Source organism: Chelon labrosus, assembly GCF_963514085.1.
Source record: "Chelon labrosus genome assembly, chromosome: 16".
NCBI lineage: Eukaryota > Metazoa > Chordata > Actinopteri > Mugiliformes > Mugilidae > Chelon > Chelon labrosus.
This window is the reverse complement of record NC_140349.1, coordinates 19,261,500-19,289,485: the sequence shown is the minus strand read 5'-3', so window position 1 is coordinate 19,289,485 and position 27,986 is coordinate 19,261,500. Positions and strand designations below refer to the sequence as shown.

Below are 27,986 nucleotides of genomic sequence, written 5' to 3'. Positions count from 1 at the left end.
AGCAGGTCTGAAGTTGTTTAAGTGATTTATGAAATAAAGCAGAAAAAAAATATTGATGTATGAGGATTTTATGGCTGTTTTTTGCACGTGTACATTTTTGCCACGAAGGTGTCCAGAGGGTGCGAATGCATCACGCGAATATAAATGACATGTGAGAGTAAAAGGCACTTTATTTAAAAAATTTGACTCGAAAAAAGAGTTCCTGCAGAAATTCATACCACACGCTGTAAAGCCTTCTGCCCGTGTTTAGTTGTGGTTAACGTGTCGCTCATTTCTATTGGCCAAAGCTTCCACGCATCCAATAGAAACCCGGATGACTTTTCGGGGAAGTAGTTCATCACCAATCAGATAGAGGTCGTGTTAATTTAGCCCCGCCCAAGGTCCAACCTCTCCTGTCAGTAATCTGATAACTGTGTTTTCTTAGAGACTGTGGCAGGAAAAGCGTTTCGAGAAACTAAACAAGGACCACTTTGACCAGGTTACGCCGTAATAAAGACTTTAGACTTATTTAGCTAAGAGTACAAGAGCGCTGTTTGTACTCAGACGCGGATTTAGACCTGTTTCTGTTAAAGTTGTCGCTAGCATCGCAGAAAAGTGAAGTTCAGAAACTTTGGTAACTCAGGTGGCAAAGTTCGTCTTCATTAAGTGCACATATATCGTGTACTGGGAAAACAAACGTGTTAAACTGTGCGCCAACAGGACTTTAACCTTTTATCTCACACACTGTCAAGTACAGAAACAACTTAGCCAACTGAACGTGGACGGTCATGTCAGCATCAACTGCAGCAGCCAGCTCATCTCAGCAGCGGGTTAAACACGACGGCTCCCCTGTAGCCTTCTGCTCTTCCTGTTACAACAACAACAACACCGCGGTCCGGTTGCAGCCTGTCCGTGCCACGGTGCCGTACCAGCTTTTGCGTGGAAATCGGCACAGCCCAACCCGCTCCGCTTCCTCCTCCTCCTCAGTAGCCGGGAGCAACACAGGACCGACGACGTCCCGTTGCTCCAGTCCCGCCAACCCGGGTGGAAGCGGCTCGGACGGCAGGCTGGTCCCCAGGCAAAGGCATTCTCCGCCGGACAGCAGGAGATCTTCTGAACGCTCTCCACATCCGTCAGTTTCCAAAGGTAACGTCGTTCTTTAAAGTAAATGAAGTTTATCTTTTATAAATGCATCATCGTCCAGATAGCTTGGTGCTATGCTAGTGCCGTTCCGTGTCTTATGGAGCGACAGTCACGCCAGACTAGCTTAAAAAAATCCTATAATTAAATGGTGTCAACAAAAATGGACACCGTATATACATTTAAACTCTATAACGTGTTGTGTTACCGAATAACTACACGACTGTCTTATGTTCGGCCTATGTACAGTCCACCGTCCGACATTAAACCTAAATAAAATGTCAACTTTAATAACTGCTGCCAGTGTTCGCCATGAAGCGCCACGTTGTGTTTTGGCGAGTCGAGCTAATGGAAATAACATGCGACGTAACTCAAATTATTACATTTGTATTCAAGGGGTTACAGTTATATCTATTACGTATAGGCCGAACTGTAAAGCGAACTGTCATCTTTCAAGCACAAGCTGTGAGGTTTCTTTTTAAAGCCGATGCAACTTTCACAATGATAGACAACGTAAAACGCACTATTCATTTATAGGTGGATTCAATGTAGCCAACTCCATGTAGCTACGATAGAGCTACCCCATATCGAGGTGATATGCTAGGCTAGTTGTCTAGCTTTCTATGTGGGTCATAACGTTGAGATCTAGCGACTGATGTCAAAAACATCGAGACGATACATCAGCAGTCGTCATGTATCCCGCAACCATGTTCTAATTTAAATCACAATGTCAGTAATATTTTAGCACACCACCACGCAGGTTGTCATTGCGTTGTATCAGAGCGTGTTGCAACTGCGATTACAACGGAATAATGTCCTGGTAGCTAATGTAGCTGTTATTACTGCACATCGACATCACCCTTGCTAAGATGAGGTAAATATGCCACTGTATGGATGCCTGTGTAGTGATGATGCAGCTACTCTGTCGAAGATAAACAGAGCTCACAGATCTACACGATACGGATGATTAGCCAGATTTTCGCGAGCTTAAATGAGCACCGATCGTGTATTATTATTTTACTACATGCAGACTATTTGTCACAATTGAAACGTGGAAAAAAAAAAAAAAAAAAAACGTCGTCAGCTGCTAGTTCTGTGGCAACATTTGGGCCTAGCAGTCGTTGAGACATAACCGTAAACAGAGCCCTCTGGGCAAGCAGGCCAGCCTCTGATACTGCATGCACACATCATAAAATACTATCTGGCAAACATAAACTATCTAGAATATATTAACAGAAGAGTCTAACGTCCTTTATTGGTGATATTTTGTTTCTAGTCCAGCCACATACAGTGTGTCATGTGTCATAGTGGTTGCTACATATTTATGTGAAGAGCCCCACTGCTTCCTCCTCTAGATTAGGATATTGCAGGCTATTATATGCACTCGCATTTGCATCTTTCCCCTCTTAGATGGTATTGCTGGTAGCGTGGTGGCATGTCCATGGCACTTTGGTCATGTGGCCAAGATGGGGCGTTCATCAAACCTGGATGGCACAAAGGATGGCGTAATGGACACCAGCCAGCAACCAATAAACAAACACATAGGGGGCTGTCATTTTGATGACCTTTTGCTTAACAATGACTGTGGCCAAACGAACCAGACAGAAGGCAGCCGGTGACATCTTTGTCTTTTGTGTTTCATAGATAGATAGATGAAGTGACATTATTTCTCCATGGAATCACACAGTCCCACAGGGACCTACCACCAACTATGCACTTCCCCTCAGCTCTGTTGTGCCTTTTGGCTTCTTTTAGTGCATGGGTTTGGATTTCTTTGCTGTCATCAACGTTTTTTCCAGCAGCATCAGTCAGCTGGTCAGTGAAAAACGTCTATTAAAGCCGCTGCATACTACCGACCCCGGACCAAACAGCGCGCAGGCAAAGACAGAGATTAGCTGGTGAACATAGTGGAGCATTCAAATAGTAGACAAAAGGATGGTGAGTATTTATTGATGAGTTTTTCATCAGTGATGCTGCATGACAGATATATTATTCATATATATGTGTGTGCATGTGTATATATACACATATACATAGGCCAATGTGTGTATATATATGTTACAGTATATCCGTCTTGCAGCATAAATGTGATGCCCGTCTGATAAATATTGATGATATACCTGGAGTTCCTGTTGGAGGTTTCCGGCCTGCAGTGGTCAGTACTTATCAAAAGTATTTTAAGGAAGTAAAATTGGTGAACCGGCGATGTGGCCATGAGCGACCAAGGCTCACTAAAGTTAAAGCTGGTTCTGACAAAGAGGTATCACAACACACTGTGCATCACAGTTTGTTGCGTATGAGGCTGCGTAGCCGCTGACCAGTCAGGGTGCCCGTGCTGAATCCTGAAAGCTTCTACAATGAGCACATGAGCATCAGAACCATGGAGCAATGGAAGAAGGTGGCCGGGTTTGATGAATCACATTTTCTTTTCCATCGTGTGGATGGCTGCGTGCGTGCGCATCCCTTACCTGGGGAACACATGGCGCCAGGATGCAAGGAATACCCTCTTGCCGTTGCCATGGAGGTGTACTAGATCTGTAACAATGTTCAGGTGGTACATACTAACATCCACTTAAATGCCAGGACCCAGGTCTCCCAGAAGAACAGTTAATCGTAATGAGATCATCAATATTCACTTCACTGGTTGGCAGTTTTAACGTTGAGGCACATGGTTGTGTTATATAAACATAATGCATATAGATGTAGCATAATTACTACTTGGACTATTACACTGAGTTATAATATATGCAGTGACTCAATATAAAACGCAGTATATATGCATATTTATATAAAATATGTCAATAGAAAATGGGAAATGTCTGAAAAGATGAATAGTAGAAGGTATGATTATTACTTAGAGGTAAGATCGACTATTCAAAAATAATTAGCAGATCCCTTATATGATAGATTAGTTGACGAATTGAAAAAATAATGTAAAAAATAATGTTTTACGTTCCCAAACATATGACAAACACCTAATGTTATTTATTCATCTCGGATGTAATCATTAAAAATAACTGTCTCCTTTATACAAGTGAATTTATGACATGTTTTTGACCTTTTCTTTTTGTGGTTGTCACTGTCTTTGTCACTGTCTGTGTGGCTCAACGGATGATGTAAACCACTGTGTGACTCATGCGCGTAAATATGAGTGGCACAAAATGGGATGTGTCTGAGATGGTCTGGCTGGTCACTAGTCACGATCTGTCAAACTGAAAACCAGCTAGTTCCGGGCTCTAGTTGATCAATCTGGAAACTCACCAGCTGTCATTTTCTAATTTAGCATCCGGAGCATCTGCTAACATTTCCGGGATACTTTCGTCCACTGCCTCTGTTGTAGCCAGGGGATAAATAGGTCTAGATTTGCTTTTGCATATGCCTGTATTGTTTATGGTCTGAGTAGCAGCTGGAGGCGTGCGAATAGAGTTGCAAGTGAGAGATTATTACCTATGTGCAACCAATGCCCACTCATGACTGAGGCTACAAACGGAAACCAGAAAGCTTCATGTGTTACTAGTATCCCTGATTCATGTCATGTTTAATATGCTGCAACATAACTTAAGTAACATCTTCCATGGACACCCGAAAAGCCCCTGCTTCTTCATAAGATTTTGCAAATGTGCAAAACACTGATGATAATGTTCAACTACAAACAGCCCAAAAATATTTTTATCAAAAATAAATCATTCTTATTTTACAAACTTAAAGAATTGAAAACGGCCTGTAATGGCAGTTACAGTGAGTGCATTGCTTTTGTGTTGTCTTTATTGCTGGATAGTCAATGACTGGAACCAAATTTCTTGTGTGTGCTAACACACTTGCACAATAAAGTAGATTTTGAAAACTTGCAAGGCTAGTTTGCTCATAACTAAGAACAGGAAGATGGTGGTGCTAGTCGTTCACAGTGGCTCTCTCAGCTTTTAGCATTTAGCTTGCAAGGTGCTATAGTAGGTGGTACTTAGCAGTTTGTCAGTGGTTAAGATTGGTTTGTGGCTGTGGATGCAAATAAACTGTTATTCACTTAAAGGAATTCTATTAGCTGAAAAATGTTGTTTCACATTCTGCTGAACCTACTCTGCTATAAACCATTGATTGTCACATAGAGGTGTGAAAACGAGAAAGACACCGTAATATTGCATGATACCGTGACAAATCCTGTAAATAGACATAATGAGCAAAATCTGTCTGAAATGGTCCTTTAAATGGAGACTTGTGAATAATGTATGAGCCTCTAAAGGGTTTCTTTTGTGGTATGAGACGGTCGCATGACTCAAACTCATGCTGGATGACCTTGTTATCCTGCAAAGGCTTTCAACCAAATGTAAGAATGAACTCAGAATCCACACAGACTCTAAGCGATTGTAAATAACATCGGAACATTTCCATACCGTGGTTGCCTGTGGTTACATTGATTTACTGGAAATACTGAAAGTGATCAACACGAACTGCAACGTCACATAACGACACACTGCGTTTATGTTTTGTCACGGGCTCTTTCTCTCTAGAAATATAAACCAGCTTCCTGTTTAAAATCCAACACATTCGCTAGCGATGTAGCGAAGCATGTCAGCCCTCCAGAAAGTTCCAGCTTACATCGAATTTGTTCCCAGCGTTGATCCATTTGGGCAACTCTGCCTTCTGCTTCTGACCTTCATGCCACTGCACATGTTTAATTCGCTATGCACCTCAGTTTGGGGCAGAGAAAATAAAATAAATGCATAGAATAACATCATTGTCCTTAATTTTGAAATATGTGAACATATATGAAACATTCTTGTCTCATTGGCCACATTTTTAACAGTATTGCTGCATTCTGTTAAGATAAGTTTAGGGGTGCAGCTTTAACTAATCTGTCGACTGTTTTCTGAGAAGTCGATTAATCCTTTAACTATTAGTGAAAAGAACCATCCCTATTAAACATTTAAATTTGTATTCAAACATAATAATGACGTTTAAACATGATATCTTTGAATGAAGAACCTATTTCAAACTTTAAGTTTTACCTAATGATAAAGTTCACATTTATTCAGTGTAAATGTAACTGGTAAAGTATTGTTTACTATTTTCTGTCATTAATTAGCATACATAGCACTGAGTATGATGGAACTTAAATGACTTGTGCTGATTGTTATTGGAAATACAGTTGTATTACCCTGTTGAGTGTCACCATTCAAACTCATATGTACAGCAAGCATGTTGAAATCTAGATTCTAGTGCGACCACTCCACCACTGTGTCACCCACAGCTGTATTATTTATCTGCTAAAGGTTGCTTAAATCCATGTAATTTAGTTTTATAGGCCTATGCACATAAACAAACTGCTTACAACTTGAAAATTCACTGGAAAGCAGCTGTGCCATGCTAGTAATTAGCATCTGTTCCATAGAGTCCTTGACAGGTTTTTGTCTGAAAAACAGCAGACACTGGCAGTCTCTGAACCCCAATCAAGGATCAGACAAAACTCATCTTAATAGTCCAAATGCAGAGACTGCCATGTCGTTGTTTTTAGTTCGGGAAGCCGATGATCCTCTCTGTTGCAATGACCCCGATTAGCAGCTGTGCTATGGTGGTGGCCTCATATAAGTTATAAGTTTTCCTCAGAAATATCTTCGCTATTGCAGGACCTGCCCATTTCCCGTCTCTTAACAAACCTGCTTGTGTCTGTGTTGTATCTGGGTCACATGTGTGTGTATTTTATTTTCTTCATTGAGGTCAACTTAAAGAAGATAATAGGAGCTTGTGTGGTTGAACGTCCTTAAGCCTCAACTGCTGCTGCTATTCTGGTGTCCCTTAGAATAGTAGAAATTTGTTGGTCACACATCTTTCTGGAGTTTTTTGACGAATATATGCGGCAATACCGGCGTTCCTCCAAAATGAGGTAGCTGCTTGCTTAAGAGTTGACTATGTATACACTGGGTTTTCCCCGGTGGACCTGTAGCATACTTACCATAGTTTCCTGTTTTCGCTCCACATGTGATGTCTGAACCTTCTAGTCTGAACTGCTTGTCAGGAGGAACTGGTGGTCTTATAGAGCTCTAGTCTGATTGTGCCATTAAAGTCAGTAAGTTGCTCTTTTGTAAAGTTGGGGTTGGTCCGCGCTGTGCACAACAGTGTGGACCGGTGTACATCGTACAGAGCACAGTGTACTATTATTATGATTTTAAACTTGCTTTAAAACAAACTGACCAAAATAAGGAAGTTTAAATAAATTATTAAAGAAGTGGGCGTGTATATTACAGTAAACTTTGAAGCATGGACATTAATGCTACATATTTCAAAATTTTGAGATATTTTCTTGAAATTGCAACGTTGGTAGTTATTTTACTGTAATTACTAAGACATGCAAAGATTCATACTCAGATTTATTTGAGGGCATTTACTGTGCAAATACAGCAATAACCGATATGAAAATGAATCAGCAAATCCTCTCTATTGCTCAGTGTGTCATTTGACGTTGCCGTTTGCATTCCTCAAATTCCTGAAATTTGATTTAAGGCAATAGAAATATAACCACCTTACAACCTATGTCTCCTGACCTAATTTGCGTATTATCGCTTGGTGCTCACTAGACTCTAGAAGCCAAATTGCTTTGGCCTGAGATACTGTATTTTTGTATACTTTAGACCAAGGGGTCCGTGACCCCTAAGCGGAAGTAGAAGTACTGCAAGGGGTTGTGAAACTTGTGGCTGATTAGACTATTTTTCTTATATTTTCAAATTTAAATGTCTTTAATACACATTAACATGAATCCAACATATTGTATTGAATGGATAGCTGGAGGCAGTAGAGTTTATCTTCCAGTCAGTAATGCACACATTCAGTGACACACAGAAGCTCTCTCAAGCTGGGCACCGGGTTACTCACAGTGCGAGACTAGCCTGGACCTGTCCCTCTAAGCCTCCTGCACACAGTAGAGGACCTATATCCCCTATCTCTGCTGTGCCAATCAGGATGCCACATGTTACATGCTGGCTCTGTCAGGTTCCTGGTGAGAGCCTGTTCAGTCACCAGCTGACTAAGATCCCAGACCCAAGGACGCACTCTGCAGTAGTATTTAAAAAGAAGAAACCTTTGCAATAAAAATAAATAAAACAAATAAATGAAAAAAAACAACAACATTTACTCCACCCACAAATCCTCGTTCAGTCATTTTTTGCAAGATATTCCTGGCTAAAACGCTGTAGCTCCTATCCACAACAGCCAACTACTGAGGGCAGGCTTATTATGCCAAGTGTATGGACATTGTTATGAGCCTAAATGGATCGTTTTGTAACTCAACCAACACACTCCAAAAAGCAAGGTATATTTATAAATGGCAGTGGCACGGCCTCTGTACTCACTGTACATTGCACTTGTTTAAAATAAAATTTGTCTGTAGTTTCCTGTTTTCTTTGCCAGAGAAGCAGTGATTAGATAATCGCCTCCGGGCAATAAACTCAGCTGTCAATAATTACAGGCAGTTTTATAAATTCACAAGTAAATGTAAGGTTTCAGAAGTCTGGGAAATAAACCATCTGGTGTATGATTGGGCTGCTAGTTTTCTATAACTGTAGACAGTCTTAATACATTCACTTAAGTTCAGATGATGTCCCCTTAAGAAGGATCAAATAGAAGAAAGTCTTAGTGATAAAGAGAAACTTTCTTCCTGTGATACAACTCACGAATTACTTCTTGAGCTACTTAACATAGTTGGGGGAACACGTCCAAGTCTAATTTAGTCTCACAAGAGTACCTGTAATCCTGTGGATTTATAGCATGCCTTGTTAAATAGGATTCTCTAGAGTTGTAGCAGAAACGAGAGACACCAGAAAACAACTGGAACATTGACTGGGGTATCCCAAAAGAACAAAGAGTGAGGTCATTGTCCTCTTGCCTTCAGAAGGTCATTCTGCTTAGGAAACATGTTTCCCATGGAAGCTGTCACTGAATTCATCTTTATTTTGATGGAAAACTTGGAAAATTGAGAGCTTAATGAATCGTCTGTCCTGCCAGGCCTGCAAGTTTTTTACATTCACTAAGTAATTTTTACTTGCATATGCGATAGCAGTGTATTTCCTTCAAAGGAATGAACGTGCCACTTTTGAAAGGTCGCAGTATTACACAGTGTGTTGGAATTTTGCTGTATTAAGTCTCTTTATCTTGTGCATACTGAATGTTTAATGTGAAAAAAAAATTGATGTTTTAATGTAGGACGGCTATTGCCGGAAAATAAAATCTTTTTTTCACACCAAACTTGAATTATGATTTTCTTTTTTAAAATAAGTTACAAATTATTCAAAACAAGTTTGAAAATGCAAACTGTGTTTCCCCAAAAACTTGACTTATCCAATGATGATTATCATTTAAAAAGACCACAAATAGGAATTATTCAATTAAATGGATTCATTGTCCAGCCCTGCTTTAATGTTTGTGTTAGAAAACTTGTTATGTGAACTGTGGAACCCTGTTTTTTTTCATCCCCAGAACTCTGACGCTTCTTCAATTTGTTTACGTCCAGATTTAGACACCAGGGTGACGTGACTTGACTGATCCAGGCTGAAATCCCCTCTAGCTGGATAATACTAGACGTTTACTAAAGCCTTTACTTTTTAAAATGCCTTTTACAGTAGCACAGTCATCTGTGTATTTTAAATCATGATTAGACAGCAGCAAAATTGTACAATATTAGTTGCTAGTGTACTAAACAAAGATGGTTAGTAAAATAAACATATCTGCTAAACAGCCGCATGTAAACATTGTCATCATGCTAATGTTTGCATTTTGCTCAGAGAATCACTGTACCTTAACTCCTGATCATACTACAGAATGGATGCAGGTGTGTGCTACATGTACCTCCATATATAGCACAATAACGCGTATACACACATGGACATTACATTCATGCACACAAAGGAAATGGTGTGCGTAGATTATAGAGATTCACTGAAACGAGGAGTCCCAGAAAACAACATAAACTGTATATCTAGGAAACGAGCACAGTTTTTTGGAAAGATGCTGGGATTTCTCATTTCTTTTGAAGTCTGATTTAAAAAAAAACAAAACAAACAAACACAGAAATTAGCTGCCTGGAGCAGCTAATATATGCTGTTTTCTAACCCGTATCTGGTGCTTTATCAAACGTGGATATGTCTTCAGTAATAAATTACTTAAAATATTCCTACACGCATGAATAAATACCATTTCTTGTACGTTCTCAGAATAAGAAGAATCTCTGCCAGAAAAGTTGTTAAGTCCAGCAGCTGGGTTCAGCCACCCCAAACATGCTTCTATAGCACATGCAGTAAACCTAAATTAGAGGGTTAGCAGTCTTATGTCTTGTGTGTGTCTTATTGCAGTTTTTAGAAACCTGACTTGTTTGGTCAGGTTGGTAGAGTCTGTAGCAGGCCTTTCAGGTTTCAGGTGTTTTTAAAAAAAAAAAAATATATCAAAGGACACCGTTGACATCCTCTGTGATGTTGACACATACTGGAAGTAAAACAGGTTGTAACGCTTCCCCTAGCCCCTTACCCTAACTGCCACTAACCATAACCTAAATGCAACCTAAAACCAAGTCTTAACATTCAAGTCTTTTTAACATTCAAAAGGTCGTGGGGGCAAGCCATAAGGGCTTAACTACAAAAAGTCCCTGCAACGCGAATGTTCCCATAACTTTATAAAAACAAGAGCACGCATGCACACATTGTCGGGTAAAACAAGCCATGCTCTAGTTCCTAAGACCTACCAGAGTTTGGTATATTACTGAGATATTTTAATAAGGTTGAACCACTGGCACACCCGCTAAATGTTAAAGCCAGTGAGTAGTTAATGACATTGTCCATCTTTTGGTGCTGGGAAAGTAGAGCTTTTTTAATGAATATGAAAATGAGGGATGGCCCTGATCAAGTTTTTTTTTTTTACCAGTCTTTTAATATTTAGTATCAGCCGATCCAAGCCCCGATCTGATCTTAAATAAACATTCATTAATATTCATAAAGGCCTTTTCTTATATTCCTTGTATTTTCCTAGATCACATGTGCACTGTCCAATAAATAGGGCTGTCAAAGTTAATGTAGTGTCCAGAGGGTAGCTTGTACCTTTGCTCAAGAAGCTCCAACAGTTGGTGAAAACGTGTTCTCTGCACCAAACGCCATAAACTCTGTAAACCTTTCTGTAATATTTTTCTCCTTGACGCTGTCTCGAGACTTTTCCCCCTTTTTTTTTTTTTTAACGTAGCATTTAGTGTTGGTTGTTATTGTTTTGGTGCAGCCTTTGCCTAAATGTATCTCACTGTATTCTTTTTTTGTTGTTGTTTTGTGGCAAGTCAAGTTGGTGGTGTGCTACTACCACCTCACCAAACATCCACATTGCACAATTTACAAATTTCTGTCTGACTGACTTCATTTTCCAGAGTAAAGTTCATCCACACAGCATGTTTAATCACATGATGCTGATTCTTCTTCTTCGATTTTTGTCAGTTTCGATACAAGCCAACCGCCATTAAAACAGAAGAAGAAGCAGTAATAGCCACCTTCTTTGTTTTTATGGCGGCTTTGATACCTGCTGACCACTGTTAAAACAGAAGAGGAAGAACTAAAGATTGGGCTTGGCTAAAACCCCGTAACGATCTACTACAAAATGATGAGCTATAAAAAGCATAGAGGAATTGCACATTTAGTTAATGAATCACATTTCCTATTACACTGTTAATGCTGTTTTCTCTTTTGTTTTTTTATCTGTGCAGTTGAAAGGACAAAGTCACAGCAGGTGCTGAGCACGGGGGGCATTCGGCGGACTTCCTCCCTTGGCACTATAGCTGGGCCCTACCTTACTGGGCAGTGGCCCCATGATCCCCATGTGTATTACCCATCTTGTATGAAAGATAAATCCACACAGGTGAGCACAGCCCATTTTGCCTTCATGTTTCATGCTGTCTCTGCTCCCCTGCAAAGATCAAGTCATGGCATTTTGTCCACATGAGAAGAGAAGTAGGCATGTACTAATTCAGTGACTGAATTATTAGGCCATATATTAAATAATGCATTACATTTTTATGAGGCACTGTCAATTCTAGATGTTTCTAAATAGCAGAAATAAATTGGGGACTGCATATACAGTACAACATAATAAAAGGTCATGACTAAACTGAAATAAAATGTCATGAGACCAAACACAAATTAAGGTCAGCAAGGACCAACCTAAACTAAATGCAAACACATAAAGTATGTAAGATCCAACGACCAAACAAAAAAGTCAGCAATGACAAGCACAATATGGCCCGAAAGCCAATCAGAAAATACAATGAGACAGTTAATAAATGTTACCTTGTTGAGGTTGTATGACAACGTTACTGATGAGGAGGAGAGACCGTACCCTCAGTAATGCTCATATGAGCAATAGAGCTTTGAACTATGATGGATGAAATTCATAGGTTAGCTACAGAAGTGGCAGCACATGTCTTGAGTCCTCTGAAAGGGGGAGTGAGTCAGTTAATGTGTTGTAATGGCCAGGCACGGAACAAGTATCACTGGGTGATGAATAACCGTGTGATAGGCTACTTTGCATAAATGGCATAACATAATATATTGAGGAACGCCTTCTACTGAGATTCTGATGGCTGCATTAGGGTTTCAAGTGAGGGGGCCAGACATGTGTGCTACAGCATTAGAATAAATCTTGAACAGAGCGAATGATACATTTGATTAATTCTCGATCATAATGTTAAATTGTTTGTGTACTTGTATATTCAGATTAGCTGAAGATGTAAAAAATGAGAATTGTACATGTTTGTCACTGTTTATCAGCTTAGCAATCACAAGGACCCCTCTTACATTATTTATTCTCTGTTATTTACTTTAATGCCTACTTTCCTTGTCCATTTTTGGCCGCGAGCTGCCGGACAGCCTAGCGGAGTCTTGCAGATGAGGCAACAGATAATCTGGATCATCTGTTGTAGAGCCAGCGTAGAGCTAGCGAACACCAGCCATCTGAGAAAGTAGATACATTCTCCTGCAGCATGTGTGTGCTGCGATCCAAAACATTCAGACAGCACAATTTGACACAAAGGTAGTTGAACACATGCTCTGTGCAGCAGTTTTCAGCAGAAATTACAGCTGACAACAGCAGGGGAGCAGAGGAGAACATATTTAAATGTTGACAGAAATTACATGATTATGTGATTGAGATTGCAGCAAGATCAGAATGGTTAGGCTTGAAACTCCCATAGTCAGCTGATTGGAGAACTGGGAAGAAAGAAAGATGTGAATGAATAAGGATGAATCAATCTGCGTCAAATGTCTTTCCCGGTAGTGTGACTCAATACAGCTATAGCTGTCCCTGTATGCAGATATCTCAGTTTGTGTGCGCTGCTACATTTTGACAACCGTCTTGGGCAAAGGCATTCTGGAGTTGCCCATATGTGGGTCCATCCAGTATATTATTGTGATTGTTCTCTAATTTGTGCCCTCCAACGATGCATTGATGCATCTACTAATGATACATGATTGTTTCATAAGTTTTTTTAAATGGATGATGGCATAAAAATTACAAACAAGCGCTTGACCGACACCTCAACAGTGACTAGGCATTGACGTTCTGTAACTGACTGCCCCACATATACAATATCTTGCTTTTCCATGCAGACACACCCATCTCTTACGCGTTCACACTAACAGCGAGAAGGCGACAAGCTGTGACACATTGTCAGTGGAAGCAGGCAATATGAAGTGACAAGCTGACATCTGACCCGCACGACATGAAAGTCAACCAGTCAAACGCATTTGCTATATATATATATATATATATATATGCATATACAGTAAATGTCCGTTCCAAACACCCCCATCAATGACATGACACTGCAAGTGAGTGACACTCCAATGGTGACTTGGCGACAAATTCGCTGGCAGCGCTGACACAGTTGTGGCTTTTGTTGCCCGCAGTGTGACCGCACCATTAGTCTGCTCTGTTGAGTGGCAGCAGCACATTCAGTTGACCAAACAAATTTTTCTGATTAACAATGTAGTCCCAGTGCGGTGTTCTACAGTCGCTGTTTCATACTTTGCATTGTCTGTCAAAGGAAGCCAGAAAAATATGTAAATAAAAAGAGCTTTATTGGGAATTTAGCTTTATTAAAATACTGTATTTTTGAACTGAATTTGAAGGAGAGAAGCAAACAAGGTAAGGTGTGAAGTGCTGACAGAGGACACTAAGCAGAATGCAAATACAACACCGTACTGTTACAGATATGCAAAGTGTCAGTGTAGACTGCATTTTCCAACAGAGACAGAAACCTGTTTTTGCATTTTATTTTTACAGTATGTTTTAACAACAAAGAGACTTAATAGCTCGCTCTATGGGAGAACCATAGGAGGATGATCATCTAAAGTTCCACCATCAGCATCAGCATCCTGGGTGTTAGTGTTAGTGTGTTTAAGGATCATACATTTACCAGTGCTGATATTCTGAGGGTAATTATCAGTTTATCTGTCTGAGTGGGACCGCATGTAGAAACCGTGTATCCACTTCATACTGTATTTCTGTTTTGAGTCAACCTCTAGTATCGTTTTATTCCTGAGGCCATCGTAGAAATGTGTCATCTCTGACCTTAATTTGTGCCCACACCTTTCCTGCCCTGTGATCATCTCACGCTGTTCAGCCTTAGATGTCCCCACACACATCGCTCTATACATCCTGTTGCTTCCAGCTTGTGTGACATTTACCACCTACGCGTCTCTCGAGCTTCAGAAGCTAGATAGCCTCTTTGCTTTTAGCTTAAAGTTGATCATTAACTCTTGAAGTGGCACAATTTTTTACAGCCCACCTGGCATGTTTTATTTTTATTTAGTTTTTTTCTTATGTTTTCTTATGTATTATTTAAGCTTTTTGGCAAAATCTATTCAAGTTATATCATGACTGTAGGTTTAAAATGCAGGAAAGACAAAGAGCAGAGCTCAAATGTTTAGTAAATGTAACAGTTCATAATTACAGCCCCTTATCTTCAGGGGCTCACATTTAATTATCAATACTTTGTCAAGGGTCTTTTGCAGGGAGTGACTGCTTGAATTATTTATCTACAAAAACTCCTGGGTTGCTTTATCAGTATGTGTTGGGCCTTTGTCTGTAGTGGGAAGTGCTATCTGATCAACTCTTTTGTATAAATTTGAGCGAACAGTATGTTCCTATACACTTCAGAATTCATGTTGGCATTTGTCTTAAGCTGCTTTCACGCCGAGTTCATGGATCCAAAACCAGGAGCATTTCCGTCCAAGATCAAGGTGTTGTGTGAACGCAGAAATCGCACTCTCCTAGTCGAAAGTCACTGTGATCTCACATCAGCCCCATTGAATGTGATGTAGGGTCCCAACTGGCACACATGAGTTAACCTCAAAGTCAGAAAAGTAAAATACACCAAAACTACTAAGCTATTGCCTCTGCTCACCAACATCTGGTGCAGAGCTTGTTCTGCATATTGTCACTGTTTACTTTGCTTATAGTTTGTTGAAAGTGTTGCAAACCTCCACACTCAGTTCACGCAAAACATCTCATTCTTCTCTGTATTTTATTGTTAACCACCTGCACTTCTTGTCTCACCTGCCTTTGGATGTTGAGGAGAAGATCCTTCAGTTCAGTAGTGCAGTCTGTGTGTCAGCGCTTAGCTCAGCTTTCGTTGTGTATTGATGAATCTGCCCTTCCTTTTATGGGTTGTGGTGGAAACATTGTTTAAACGGCAAAAGAGCGGGTATGCTGTTAGTAGTGTAAACTAATGTGTATCTGTAATGCTCTTTTTCAGACTCCTGGATGTTGGAGTGACGAAACAGGAGAGAAGAGTAGCACCCACCAGCGCTCTGCGTCCTGGAGCAACACTGACCAGCTCAAAGAGGCATGACACCCACATGAATTAAACTAACCTAAATCCATTTATATTTATGTTGTGCACAATATTTATATGAGTCATCTCAGGACACTTAACTTTAAGCTGGATTCAGCTTTTGGAAATTCTAGAAACCCCAAGTAAACCTGCAGTTTGAGAGCAAAATGCTGTGCTGTACTATATTGCCTAAGGGAACCACGTGTAAGATGAAAAGTACTGATCCTACATATTTGATGCATACAAATCTTTGTATGCATGGAAAAATAATTGTTGACATGAACAAATTGGAACCTATGTGATGAACCGAGTGGATAAACAAAAACATTAATCTTCACTTGCAAGTGCAGCAGAATTCTGCACTGGCATGTTTCCACTGTGCCTGTGGGGGATTTCTCCAGGTGCTCCAGCTTCCTCCCACAGTCCAAAGACAAGAATGTTAGGGCAGTTGGTGACTCTAAATTGGCTGTAGGTTGTTTGTCTTTCTGTGTTAGCTCTGTGATAGACTGAAGACCTGTCCAGGGTGTACCCCAGCTCTTGCCCAATGACAGCTGGGATAGGTTCCAGCCCCCCATGACCCACTAGAGGATAGATAATGAATGAAACCATTAAAATATGCCCATGTCTTTTTTTTTTCTCTTAAACTTCACTTCTTGTTAGTTTTCTTCTTTACTCTCTACATATTTTGCTGTTATACTACTAAACCAACAGTGAAAGTATTTGGAAGTCTTGTCATACTATAGTAATACTTTTTTTATCTGCATCTTCTTCTCTTGGTGATGCCTCCATGTCACTGTTAAGTCTGGTGAGTTTCTTTTAGAACTAGATGAATGCACTGACCACTGTATATGAATCAAGTACAGCTGTTGTGATTTTGAAGTGTTTAGGTTGTATAACTTCCTGTGACATTACAGCTGTGGTATGTGTCTTCATAGCACACAGCAGCAACACACATCCACTGAAGCTGCACCCGGCCTGGCACTATCAGCCCCCCTCAGCTCCACCCCTGCTGATACACAGGAGCCGCCAAGAGGTGGCAGATAACACTATCTCACTCTTAACTACCCACTTCCCCTCTTTGCAATGGCCATAACCCACTGCAATTTATGTTCAGCCGAGGCCCAGCTGGCTCTCCTCTCCGCCTCCTGCAGCAAAGGGAACAATGAGGCCTGGCCAGATGACAGCTCAGCCCTGACTAATGTGTGCACAGGCACGTTACTGAGTTACAGGGCCGCAGACGAGCAGCAGTGCAGTGGCTTAGAGGAGCTACACCAGAAATGTCAACAAGATTATTAGTTTGCATAATTACGGAGTCCTACTGCCTGTAGGACAAGACACAAGGTCTCTGCTTCACATAGCAGTAGCTTGCATCATTGAATAACAATATATCACTGAACTATCAAAACCAAAAAAGTATCCTATCAAATCCTAGAATTACCTGTTGTGCCACAACTGAAGTAGATGGTTTACCTGTTTTAGATAAGATGATGCAACATCTGGCTCAAAAAAAGAAATACAAAAACATGAAACTTGCCAACTCCACACAGGAAAGGCCCCAGTTGGCCTGGATTGCCTCACAGCAAGAAGGGTTGCTTCTTGCTGATAATCAGTGTTAACCACCACTCCACTGTGCCGCCCATATAGTACACAATGATGAGTTCATTTTAGCGGTGGTGATGACTCTTAATATGCTGTAATCAAACAGCCTATGAAGACATTGTGCTTCTGCGTCCTGTAATCAGCTGAATTGTGAGAGGGTGGCAGCAACCAGCTGTGCCAACGGTCCTGACCACACTGTAAAAACTATCGCCACGCATGCTCACTGACAGAATGACACCGGAAAAGGCCAGCCGTTGGCTTGGTGTGTCACGGGCCTTAGTTTTGTGACATCACAGTACAATCATCGTCAGGGTTTTTGTCTTGCATTTGACAATAACATTAACTTCTGTGTGGTTTTATTTGCATTAAATACAAGCTTGAGCTGAAGACCATCAAATGTTGAATACAGACTGTAGTGTATGAAGCACCCTATGAGAGTGTGCACAGCTATATAAATAGTGTACGCACGTTTGTTTAAGATCACTAAAACAGCCATATTCAAACAAGACAGACATGTTTGTAAGAAGAAAGAGAACAGTCATAGTAGGTGAATAGGTGAAACCGTGAGCAGTAAAAACTATCATTGCTCCAATGTTTTGAATGAAAGTGTTTTACTCCTGCAGTGTTGTTTAGTCTGGTTTGACCAGACCAGTAACCTCAGCTTCACTTTGGCTCTCCAACATTACAGTAGTGAGTAGTTCCTTCTGTCCAGTGGGACTATGGTAAAGTTTACAGCTGTGACAGATCTTCAGATCTGTGAAATATTCCAGTGAATATGGACCATGTAACTGGCACATTCACTCATCAAACAGTTTGTTATGTCTGCCTTAAATTCTACTAATATTGAGATGCTTTTTGCATTCCCTTTGAATTTTATATATAATGTCTCATGTTATACCAGCGTGATCTGACGATGTCCCAAAGATCGTCTTGTAATGTTATGTTAGGAATGATTGGCTTGAGGTCAGGTGGCTGTGGAGGAAGGTCTGTGACAGTCCTTGGTCTTTTTTGGTCTTCTTTAGTTACAAGGCTTTGTGGCGTGTTTGGACTCATTAGATCTAAACCAGAGGCATGTTTGTGAAGAACACTCCCAGACCTGAATATTCCCACCACCATGTTTTTTTTCTGCTTTGATTCTTGAGTTCATCATTGTAAAGTGCTAAGCTTTCCTCTCGCCTATTGAGAATAACCATTAATTGTTAAATTTACAAATGTTGTAAATGCTGCTGTAGTAGCTGCATCTTGCGTAGTTGTGATTTTGAATGAATCCTTATTTATTAATACGTAGCAAAGATATTCATGGAAAACACTCGGCTGAGATTACACACGGCGTTGTCACATCTTCTGTGTTATACAGACTGGCTTCAGTGTCTTTTGAAAGGTGAATGGCATAAACGAAAACTGAGATGGAGGCAAAAATTGGCAGGGCTGCACTGTGTAACTGGTTCAGTGGCCCACATATAGCTATCACATAACAGCCTTTCCACACAGCACTTGCGTTTCTAAGCCCTGCATGTGTTTCATTTTCTACAGTAAAGAGGGCCAGTGTGAGGACAGTGGGAGGGGACATGTATGGACATGTTCTGGAGGACCGGTGTATGGTAGAGCGCTGGGAATTCCTTCGTCTCTCCGCCAGACACACACTGAGGTTTAACAGCCTGAAGTGTAACTAGGAGGGACTCAACACCTCCAGCTACCTACTGCTTCTCTTAAATTGGTGCTGCTAAAAATAAAGATAAATCCTGATACGCTGTCTGTCAAAGCTTTATTTGAAAGTGTAGAAATTCACGTAGCACAGCTACATATGGTGCCTGTTTCATTCCTGCCAGCTGGCACTTGCGTTCGGAACAGTGACATCTGGTGGACATGTGTCAGATCTGCGAAGGACATCTCCATTTTGTAGCTATGCTTTCGGTTTAGACAGTCAAGCTGTTACAAATAATGGAAAGAGAAAGAGGAAATATGAAGAAACTTGAATTAAAGCCTCACTTTTCTTACCGTCCAACCATTATGGTGTCACAGTGACGTTGAATTTTGATATAAAATTTAATAACGTTACCAAATGACTGGACTTAAGGATGAACTGTGCAAAAACAGAAGAAATATCCTCACATTTTACACTGTGATTGGCCATTCTTGCAAACTTTTTTCATTCCTTATTATATACAAGTTGTCTGAAAATGTGCACTGTTACTATTTTTTGAAACCGTGTCCCATACTGCACAGAGCGTAAATGTTCTGTATGTTTAGAGCAGCATCGGCTACCACAGCGACAGTCAGAAGACATTGAGTGTTGTCCTGTTATGTTACTGCTGAAAAAGAAGCCCAAACTTTGGCTTAAATGATCTTTAAACTCCAAAGAAACACAGGCTGTCTAGTTCTTCGCGACAAAGGGGATTTTTGCACACAGAATAGTCGGAAGAATATATTGATATATCAGCATAAATATATGTGATTACTTCTACATTGTCTTCTTATTATAAAGATGATTCCCATTTACCTCTTTGTACTAACCTTAAATATGCATTACCTAATAATTTTGATGTCTTCAGGTTTATTCTGCAGTATAGAAATAAAAAAGAAAAAGGCATGCCCATACTTGGCTGGTACTGTACAAAAAAGAAAAAGAAAAAAAAGTCGTGTCTCTGTTTTCATGTCTTCTCCTCCTCACCTGTTTGATTCCAGCAGATAGTGAAGCTTCGGCAGCAGCTCCAGCGCAGTAAACAAGGAGGACGCCGCAGTAAAGACAAGGATCGGCTCTCCCCCCTCCATTACATCACCATCATCTACACAGCCAGCACCGCCAACCACACTTCCACTGCAGCCAGCCACCTCCAGGTATGTTGGTTAATATTCTCAGCTCAGTGGCTTTGAATTTGCCAGTCAAGTGTCCCATGGTAACTTTAAAGTGTTCACCCTCAAGTTAATAAGTTAAACAAAAACAGTTTCAAGAGATTCAGGTTGAACAGAATGTTCTTTAGAAATGTAATGCTGCCTTTCTCTGCTTGTCCACACCGAGGACACAGCCATCTAGATTCATAAAAATCACACAGTGACTTCAGCTTTAAAGGCTAATCCTGCTAGCATTAGATACAGTCACTAATAGATGACAACTGGAGACCGGAAAATGGTTGAGATCACATGGCATATTGTGTATTGAAATCTGATATCAAACCCCACATCCTGTACCGAACGATTAAAAAAAAAAGCACACTACATTACATGTGCTCTGTTTGCTCTGGTGAAGCTGATTTCAGGAATCGAAATATCGAAATATGTGGTCGACCACGTATTTATTTTGCCAGTGCAACACTGGAAACACAGTATGTGTACTATAAAATCTGGCGCTACACTGTGAGGAAAGTCATCACTGGAGAAATGCTCCAATTCTGATGAAAAAAACATTAGTATGTGGTTACTCATACATTCATTTCTTGTGGACTAACAGCCACAAAGACATTTTTTCTAATACATAATTGTTGCTTTTACTAAAGACTGATAGTTAAGAAACAGACTATATTTATAGTATTCAAATGACCCCATGGCCCCATTCAGAACTATACTGTGGTCACTATGGTTACATGGCAATAATCTTTAACATTTTTATACCAGGATGCACCTAGACATCCTGTGGTATTGGCATAATATCAAACTTATGTGATGTGGCACCTGGAAGCATTATCATACAGTACCTCAAGAGAGTTCAGTCTAAATTTGATTTTAATATTATTATATTAATAGGAAATATAGTCAAATTAAGAAAGCCTTAACCTAAAAAACCCTAGATTTCCTAAGGTCTAAACGCCCTTACTGTGTGCATGCGTTGGACCTGTGCATGTGTTTACGTGCATCTATGTTTACTGCAGCAGGTTTCCATGTCGAAGTCGGCCCAGATGCCGCTGTCCAATATCACTGTGCCAAAGCCTTCCATCTCCAGGGTGCCCAGCAGCATGGAGGGCATCAACCACGAGCTGGAGAAGGTCTTCATCAAAGACAACGGAGAAAAGGATGAGCTCAAGGTGGAGCTCTCTTTCACTTCGCTTCTCAACCAAGGGTTTTAGTGAACTTGTGTATTACTTGATCTCCGTTTGTCACAGCTCTGAGTAGTATCCTGTCCTTCTCCTCTGGTATCCTGCAGTCACTGGAGGTTCCTGATGGCCGGAGAGCACCCTTCCCTCCCCAGCAGCGCAGCAGCAGCACCCGCAGCGTGGACACGCAGACTCCCTCAGCCCCCGGCCGGTCTAGCAGCTGCTCCAGCCTGTCGCCGTGCCCCTCGCCAGCCTGCCCACCAGGGTCACATGACGGTAGTCCTTACTCCGCAGAGGATCTACTCTATGACCGGGATAAAGGTAAGGAATGTCAAACAGTAAATGCACAGTAAAACTCATAGTTATTCAGGTGTACGACTGGACCATAGGTCAGCTGTAGCGGTAGCTGCATCTTTTTGCTAAAGTTACTATACTGCTTTCTACAGCTCTCTTTGTAAAGATGAAAGTGCACATTGAGGAAAGTATTTTCTGCCTGAGAGTTTGTACTTGTAATTCAACACCAGCTGAAGCTGTCTTTCTCCTCTGTGCTCGGGGGGATTTCTTTTACTATAAATTAAGAAACTGCAGGTGTTTGTTATGTCCTCACTTCATTTTGATTGCTTTTTATGTGGGCCAGATGTCATAAAAAGGAATTACATGACTGCTGTTTTTTATAAAGCCCCTCTGGTAACATTTTAGTTCAGTAGACTAACATGGGTCTGCATTTACGTACAGTACACTCGTTGGGGTGGTACCTTTTCCGATAAAGTAAAAGATGCATTTAAGATATTTAATCCGCTTCCATATCGGTGACACTGGGGTTCATTTTTGTCAATGATTTCTTCAGCTTTTGAGGCAAATGCAAGTTCACTATAGGCGTGAACTTTCAACATGCAAGCCAAAATCTGCAGATTGACAGGCTCTTGACACGTGTCTGTTAAATCCAACCCATTTAAATGAGCACCCAAGGAGCAGTTTGGGGATTTAGGTGCTTGCATGGACATAGAGGGGATGGAAACCAGTGGACTCATAGTCCCAAAGCTACTTCTCTAACCAGTTGGCCACAGGTCTCTAACTCAATCCAAAATACTATACACCGTCCTGCTGGCTGAAGTACACTCTGGTGCGCCAAATTTTCCTAATAAATGCAGTATTTCCTTCTGTTTGAATAATGCTTATGAATTGCAAGCAGCTGTTTTAGGACATGTTTGAAGCTTTTATGAATATGAAACTACATTAGTTTTTAAGTATCTATGACTTCAGTTGGAAGCAATGTGTCTGGAACTGGGTGTGTCCAACTGACACAGTCTGGTGGTCTTCATTTATTTAGAACAGCTGATATCGAAGTTGCTCCATTCAGTGTAGAGACATGTGACTGCATGTGGACAAACTATCCTTTATTTAATCCAAAATATCACTGAAAATGAGAGTATTGGACGAAAAGAAAAAAGCACAGAACCTTTAATTAAGTCTAAAATAAGAATCTGTGTTGAGTGCATTTGACCGATGTTAGAAGTGCTACAGTTTAACTGGTAGAACTGTACCAGTGTTGATTTCCCGTGAGCCAGTGTCCATCCTGTATCTCTGTTTGCAGACAGTGGAAGCAGCTCACCACTCCCAAAGTTCGCCTCCTCGCCCAAACCCAACAACAGCTACATGTTCAAGCGAGAGCCGCCAGAGGGCTGTGAGAAGATTAAAGCTTTTGAGGAGATGAGGTATAGACTGTTTGATACTTGCGCTGAATTTCAGCACCTGTCTGGAATCCGTGATTGACGCTGCACATGTTTCTCCGCAGCTCCAGGCAGTCCTCACTGGCATCGGCCCCGCTCTTCTCCTGCCCCGACAAAAACAAGGTCAACTTCATCCCGACAGGCTCTGCGTTTTGTCCCGTCAAGCTCCCCGGCTCCCTGCACCTCACCCCGGCCTCAGAACCCGAGGAGGATGAAGACAACGCGGAGGCGGGCTCCAGCTCAGAGCCCCAGGGGGCCGCGTCATTCTACGGCACCCCCACTCAGGTCTCCACAAGCACCAGCACAGACGACCCCCCAGAGGAGCCTGGCTCATCCTCAGAGACTGCAGAGTCCCAGACAGACAGCCCGGCCATCAGCTAGACCTGAGCAGAGCTGGCCTCTGGCTCCAGGATCCACGCTAGCATCACCTAACGCCACCACTGACTGTCCCACCAACACCTCCCTCTGCTCTGCCAGGGGAGCCTCTGTCTCTCTGTGCTGACCCCCTCGACCCCCCTCTCTCCCCCTTCTATTACTGCATGACGTAGCAACAATGTCCCAAATATCCACCACCACCACCACAAATACTCTCCACCTTAATGTTCTGTCGTGCATAATGTCTGAGCTGTTGGCAGGGAAGGACCTGATGGTTGAAGGTGTCATACGCAGACATTGGAGAGAAGAATGGAGCACTATGGATGGGGGGAGGGGCATGCATTTTAAACTGGTAGTATATTTCTGATTTAATTACGTGTTGTGTTCTGTTTCAACATTCACAGTATGAATAAGCTCTCTGAACATATATATATGTATAAAGATATATATATACATATATATATACATATAGCTCTATGAAAAGAAAATGCTTGTTTAAAAAAAATAATAATCCAAATCTGCGTATGGCTGTGTTATGTACAAACAGGAAAAAAAAAAAAACAGCTGTACTATTCAGGATAATGTTTACACTATCCAGGTCACATTGTTAAACCCTATCTCAAAGAAATGCAACAGGAAACTAATTTGGGCAAAGAGGAAAAAAGAAAAAGAAAAAAAGGGGCCACAATTGGTTGCACAGTGTCTGCACATGGCCTCGCTTCAGGTATTTCACAATCAGAGTCTATACTCAGGTAATTTGGAATGTATGTCCATACAGAGTATCTGCAGCTCGACGAAGCAGATTCACTCTCATTTATTCCTGGTTTTTCTCATTCCCAGACAGATCACTCCTGCAGGTCCAGTCTGATACTAGGCCTGTAGCAGATAGTGGCCGCTGAGGGTTAAAAGGTTGGAATTGGTCTGCATCGCACTCACGGTTGCCTTCTCTCGCTGGGTGGTGGGACTCTATACGGACCACACACACTGTGACCGGTGGGATTTGTGGGTGTGTGTGTACGGATGGAAACATGCTGGACAGAGACCTGGGTCGCATACAGCGTTTGCTGTTTAAGTGTGCTGGTCGTGTGTGATTGGTTCCTCTGAGCCTGCTGACAGTGGACCAGAAGTGGATGAGTTTGCAGTACTGCAGACTGATGGTCTAGTTGTACAAACATTTTTCTGATAGTTTTTTTTTTTTTTTATTTAAAAGAAGCTGCTTTGTTGCATGACTCAATCAAATCTAGAGCTTGACTGATCCTGGGTTTCTGAGGCCAATATCACTATACATAAAATACTGGATATATTTTAAAATATATTGTTGTATTATAAAAGAATTCCAAAAAGTTACACACAGCATGATCTTCCTCTAGTGATCTACGAACCAACATTTCTTTAATATAATGTATAGCATCTGGGATGAAACACTGGTAGAAGTGTTAGGGCTGATATTTAAAGAACAATTCAAGTTTATTTCAGCATGGCATATTTCCCACTGAAATGATAAGCATCCTTGAATATGATTTCCCATAGTCTTGTTTTAAACCATAAAGGCAGTTCAAATGTAAACTGGATAAAACATTAGCAGAGTTTGGAAGTGCCTCGATGTCAATGTATTTGATAACTTTAATTCCATCAATTGTATATAATTGATAAGTTGAACTGACTATGTCGATGTGTTACACAGTTTTATGCTCATCCCCAGTTATTGCAGCTCATGATCACGCAGCCTAAATGATGATGATGAATAGTATCATTAACCGAACGCTACATTTGAAATGTTTACTTCTCATATAGGCTCCATGTTAAAGGATATCATGAGAGAACTAGTAAGTTAAAAGACGTGCAGTTAATGATAATTTAACCAAAGGATTACTCTTATTCATGAAGAGAATAAAAGATAAAAAACGAACCATCAATCGCAGCTTTAGATCTATTTTTATGTTAAATTGAGTAATAACTTGTAACTATAAGTAGTTTTTTTACTTAACTGTAAGTGTACACAGAGGCATGTTTCTACAGTAGCCCAGAATAAATAAACAAAACATTGGCTCCACATTTATGGCATCAATCCTCAAAAAATAACTACTTTGCTCTACTCTTCAGATGGTGCATCATAATCATCTGTTCAGCACAGCTCAATAGTGTCTTTAATTTTGCTTTAGTAAAGAGAAAAAACAGTGCCAGTGTACTCGGATTACAGTTAGATTTAACAGTTTTCCACGTTTGGTTAAAAACAGCCCTACAAGGCATCGGTCAAGCTCTAATAAAGACGGGCTTCTGTTTAAAAAGAAATGAAAAAACTGCTTTTTCTCACCAAAAACTGGAACAACAAAGCAGACCAGTGAGGCCGGGTATTGGCTGAGCTACTTTACTAATAGCTCTGATGAGAAAGATAAGTTTCGGTGTATCAAGGCCGTACTAGTTTGGTTATGTTACTGAGAAACTACACGTTCTGCTTGCGTCAGCGTTGGCGCCATGTGTCCTAAACAACAATGAATGCGTCTTCAAATCAGACATTAATCAAAGAATGGGTAAGGAAGTTCCAAATCTGAGTAGACTTTTACATAATCAGACCTCCACACACATTTCTGTCCTTACCATAAACTCTCATGCTGAAAGCTAAAGATGAATGTTTGTACAACGTTTCCCTCCAGTCTGCGTTCAGGTGGAAATCCAACCTTAGACTCCTCTAGTATTCCAGAAAATGACTATTCCATTGAATGCATTCCATTAGATATTAGCATCGATGACATAAATAGGCTCATGATGACTCATTCCTAAAAATGTCTCTCAGCCTTTTTGATTTTATCGCTGCAAGAGAGCACGCAGAGTACTAAGAGATTGCTGATACAGATTCGTCTGTTTGATGCGCAGACAAAAGGATCACGCTGGCCTGCCTCTTTCTCACCGTCTGTCTGTCGATGCAGTGTTTCAGGCACCCCGTTGCTGTCAACCCAAGTAACAAAACTTCTCGGCATCTCGTGTATTCTCTGCAGAGCACCACCCTCTAAGCTGTTTAACAGACATTACGATGCCCAAGTGTAAATGATCCGTGCATTTTAAATAGGAAGAGTGAAACATAATCCACATTTATTTTGATATCTGGTGTGCTTGTGGAATCCCTGCATTGACGCTCCATTCCTATTTTGTATATATGTGGCTTTTAAAGAGGTTCAATGCATTGTTGTGGTTTCTAAAGACATTTGAGCACCTTACCAAGAGCTATAGCTTTCCCAATGTACCACGTATACTTGGCATTGGTAAACTAGATGTGTGCAATAATAGGGGAAAAAAAAAAATAAATAACTAAAAAGGTGTCGTCCTCCCAGATGTTGCCCGTTCTTTGGCACGAGCGTCTCATCCTGCATTCCTTTGGTTTTGAGCATGGAGGCTGGATCGGCAAGTAGTTTGTTGCTAAAGCCATCAACCAATACAAAACCAGCACTGAGAGCGACCAGAGCACATCACTGGCAGGTCAGAGTGTTCATCAACTCACTACATGATACTCCTTATGTAACCTGCAGTGTCAAAGTTCATGCACAATGGCAATAAAAATCTTGGTTGTTTTGTCCACTTTTTAGTCTGTGTGTGTATCAGTGGACCAAGCATCTCACAACGTCCCCCCCCCCCTACAAACACAAGTCATGCTCTGATGGGGCCACAGTAAGCAACACTGTGTACGTATATACACCAGTCAGCCACAACATTATGACCACTGACAGGAAAAGTAAATAACATTGACCGTCTTGTTAGAATTCAATGTTTTGCTGGGAAACTTTTGATCCACAGAGGCCCCTCCCCTCAACCCATAGGACCCAAAGGCCCCCACTAACAACATCCTGTTGCCAGACATCACAGGACACCCTCAGAAGGACCATATCCATTCTCTGATGAGTCACAAGGGAGACCTACACAATATTGGGAAGGTGGTCATAATGTTATGCCTGATCAGTGTATATGGAAGGATCAGTTTAATTGTTGAGTATTTTCTTGCTAAGAACATTGGTAACTATTCGTTGATTTTATTTTTTTTTTTAATATAATTTCTCATGTTTTATTTCTGTTTTTTGGCAAGAAAATACTCAGTTCCTCACACTGCCAAGCAACTATTGGTCAAATACCAAGGCAACGAAGCAACTGGCAACTTGACAACCATCCCTGCCTAATAAATAAACAGAATAATGTTTAATTTATTCATATTTATTCAGGTTATATCTTTTTTTTTTCCTTTAATTTACATAAAAGAAAAAACATTTTGTACTATTTGTGAATATACTTTTCCTTCAAGTT

At 40.8% G+C, this 27,986-nt stretch overlaps 1 protein-coding gene across 3 annotated transcripts; it reads left to right on the top strand.

Annotated features, from left to right (window-relative positions):
- Positions 1 to 441: 441 nt before the first annotated feature.
- Positions 442 to 27,269, top strand: glcci1a (glucocorticoid induced 1a). 3 transcript variants are annotated; one of them, XM_084562931.1, is made up of 8 exons: positions 442 to 1,125; positions 11,840 to 11,991; positions 15,887 to 15,976; positions 20,252 to 20,401; positions 21,430 to 21,582; positions 21,702 to 21,912; positions 23,186 to 23,306; positions 23,387 to 27,269. In XM_084562931.1, exons 1-8 carry the CDS (start codon positions 768 to 770, stop codon positions 23,700 to 23,702), a joined length of 1,551 nt encoding a protein of 516 aa, XP_084419057.1. In that variant the 5' UTR covers positions 442 to 767; the 3' UTR covers positions 23,703 to 27,269. The 3 variants fall into 3 exon arrangements, with proteins under 3 accessions (XP_084419057.1, XP_084419058.1, XP_084419056.1); XM_084562932.1 differs by having other exon boundaries at positions 20,249 to 20,401; positions 21,433 to 21,582; XM_084562930.1 differs by having other exon boundaries at positions 20,249 to 20,401.
- The last annotated feature ends 717 nt before the right edge of the window (positions 27,270 to 27,986 follow it).

Coding starts and splice junctions, on each gene's coding strand:
- glcci1a (XM_084562930.1), top strand. CDS start 768: ATGTCAGCATCAACTGCAGCAGCCAGCTCATCTCAGCAGCGGGTTAAA. Junction 11,992..15,886: donor TGAAAGATAAATCCACACAG/GTGAGCACAGCC, acceptor GCTCTTTTTCAG/ACTCCTGGATGTTGGAGTGA. Junction 21,913..23,185: donor ACTCTATGACCGGGATAAAG/GTAAGGAATGTC, acceptor CTCTGTTTGCAG/ACAGTGGAAGCAGCTCACCA.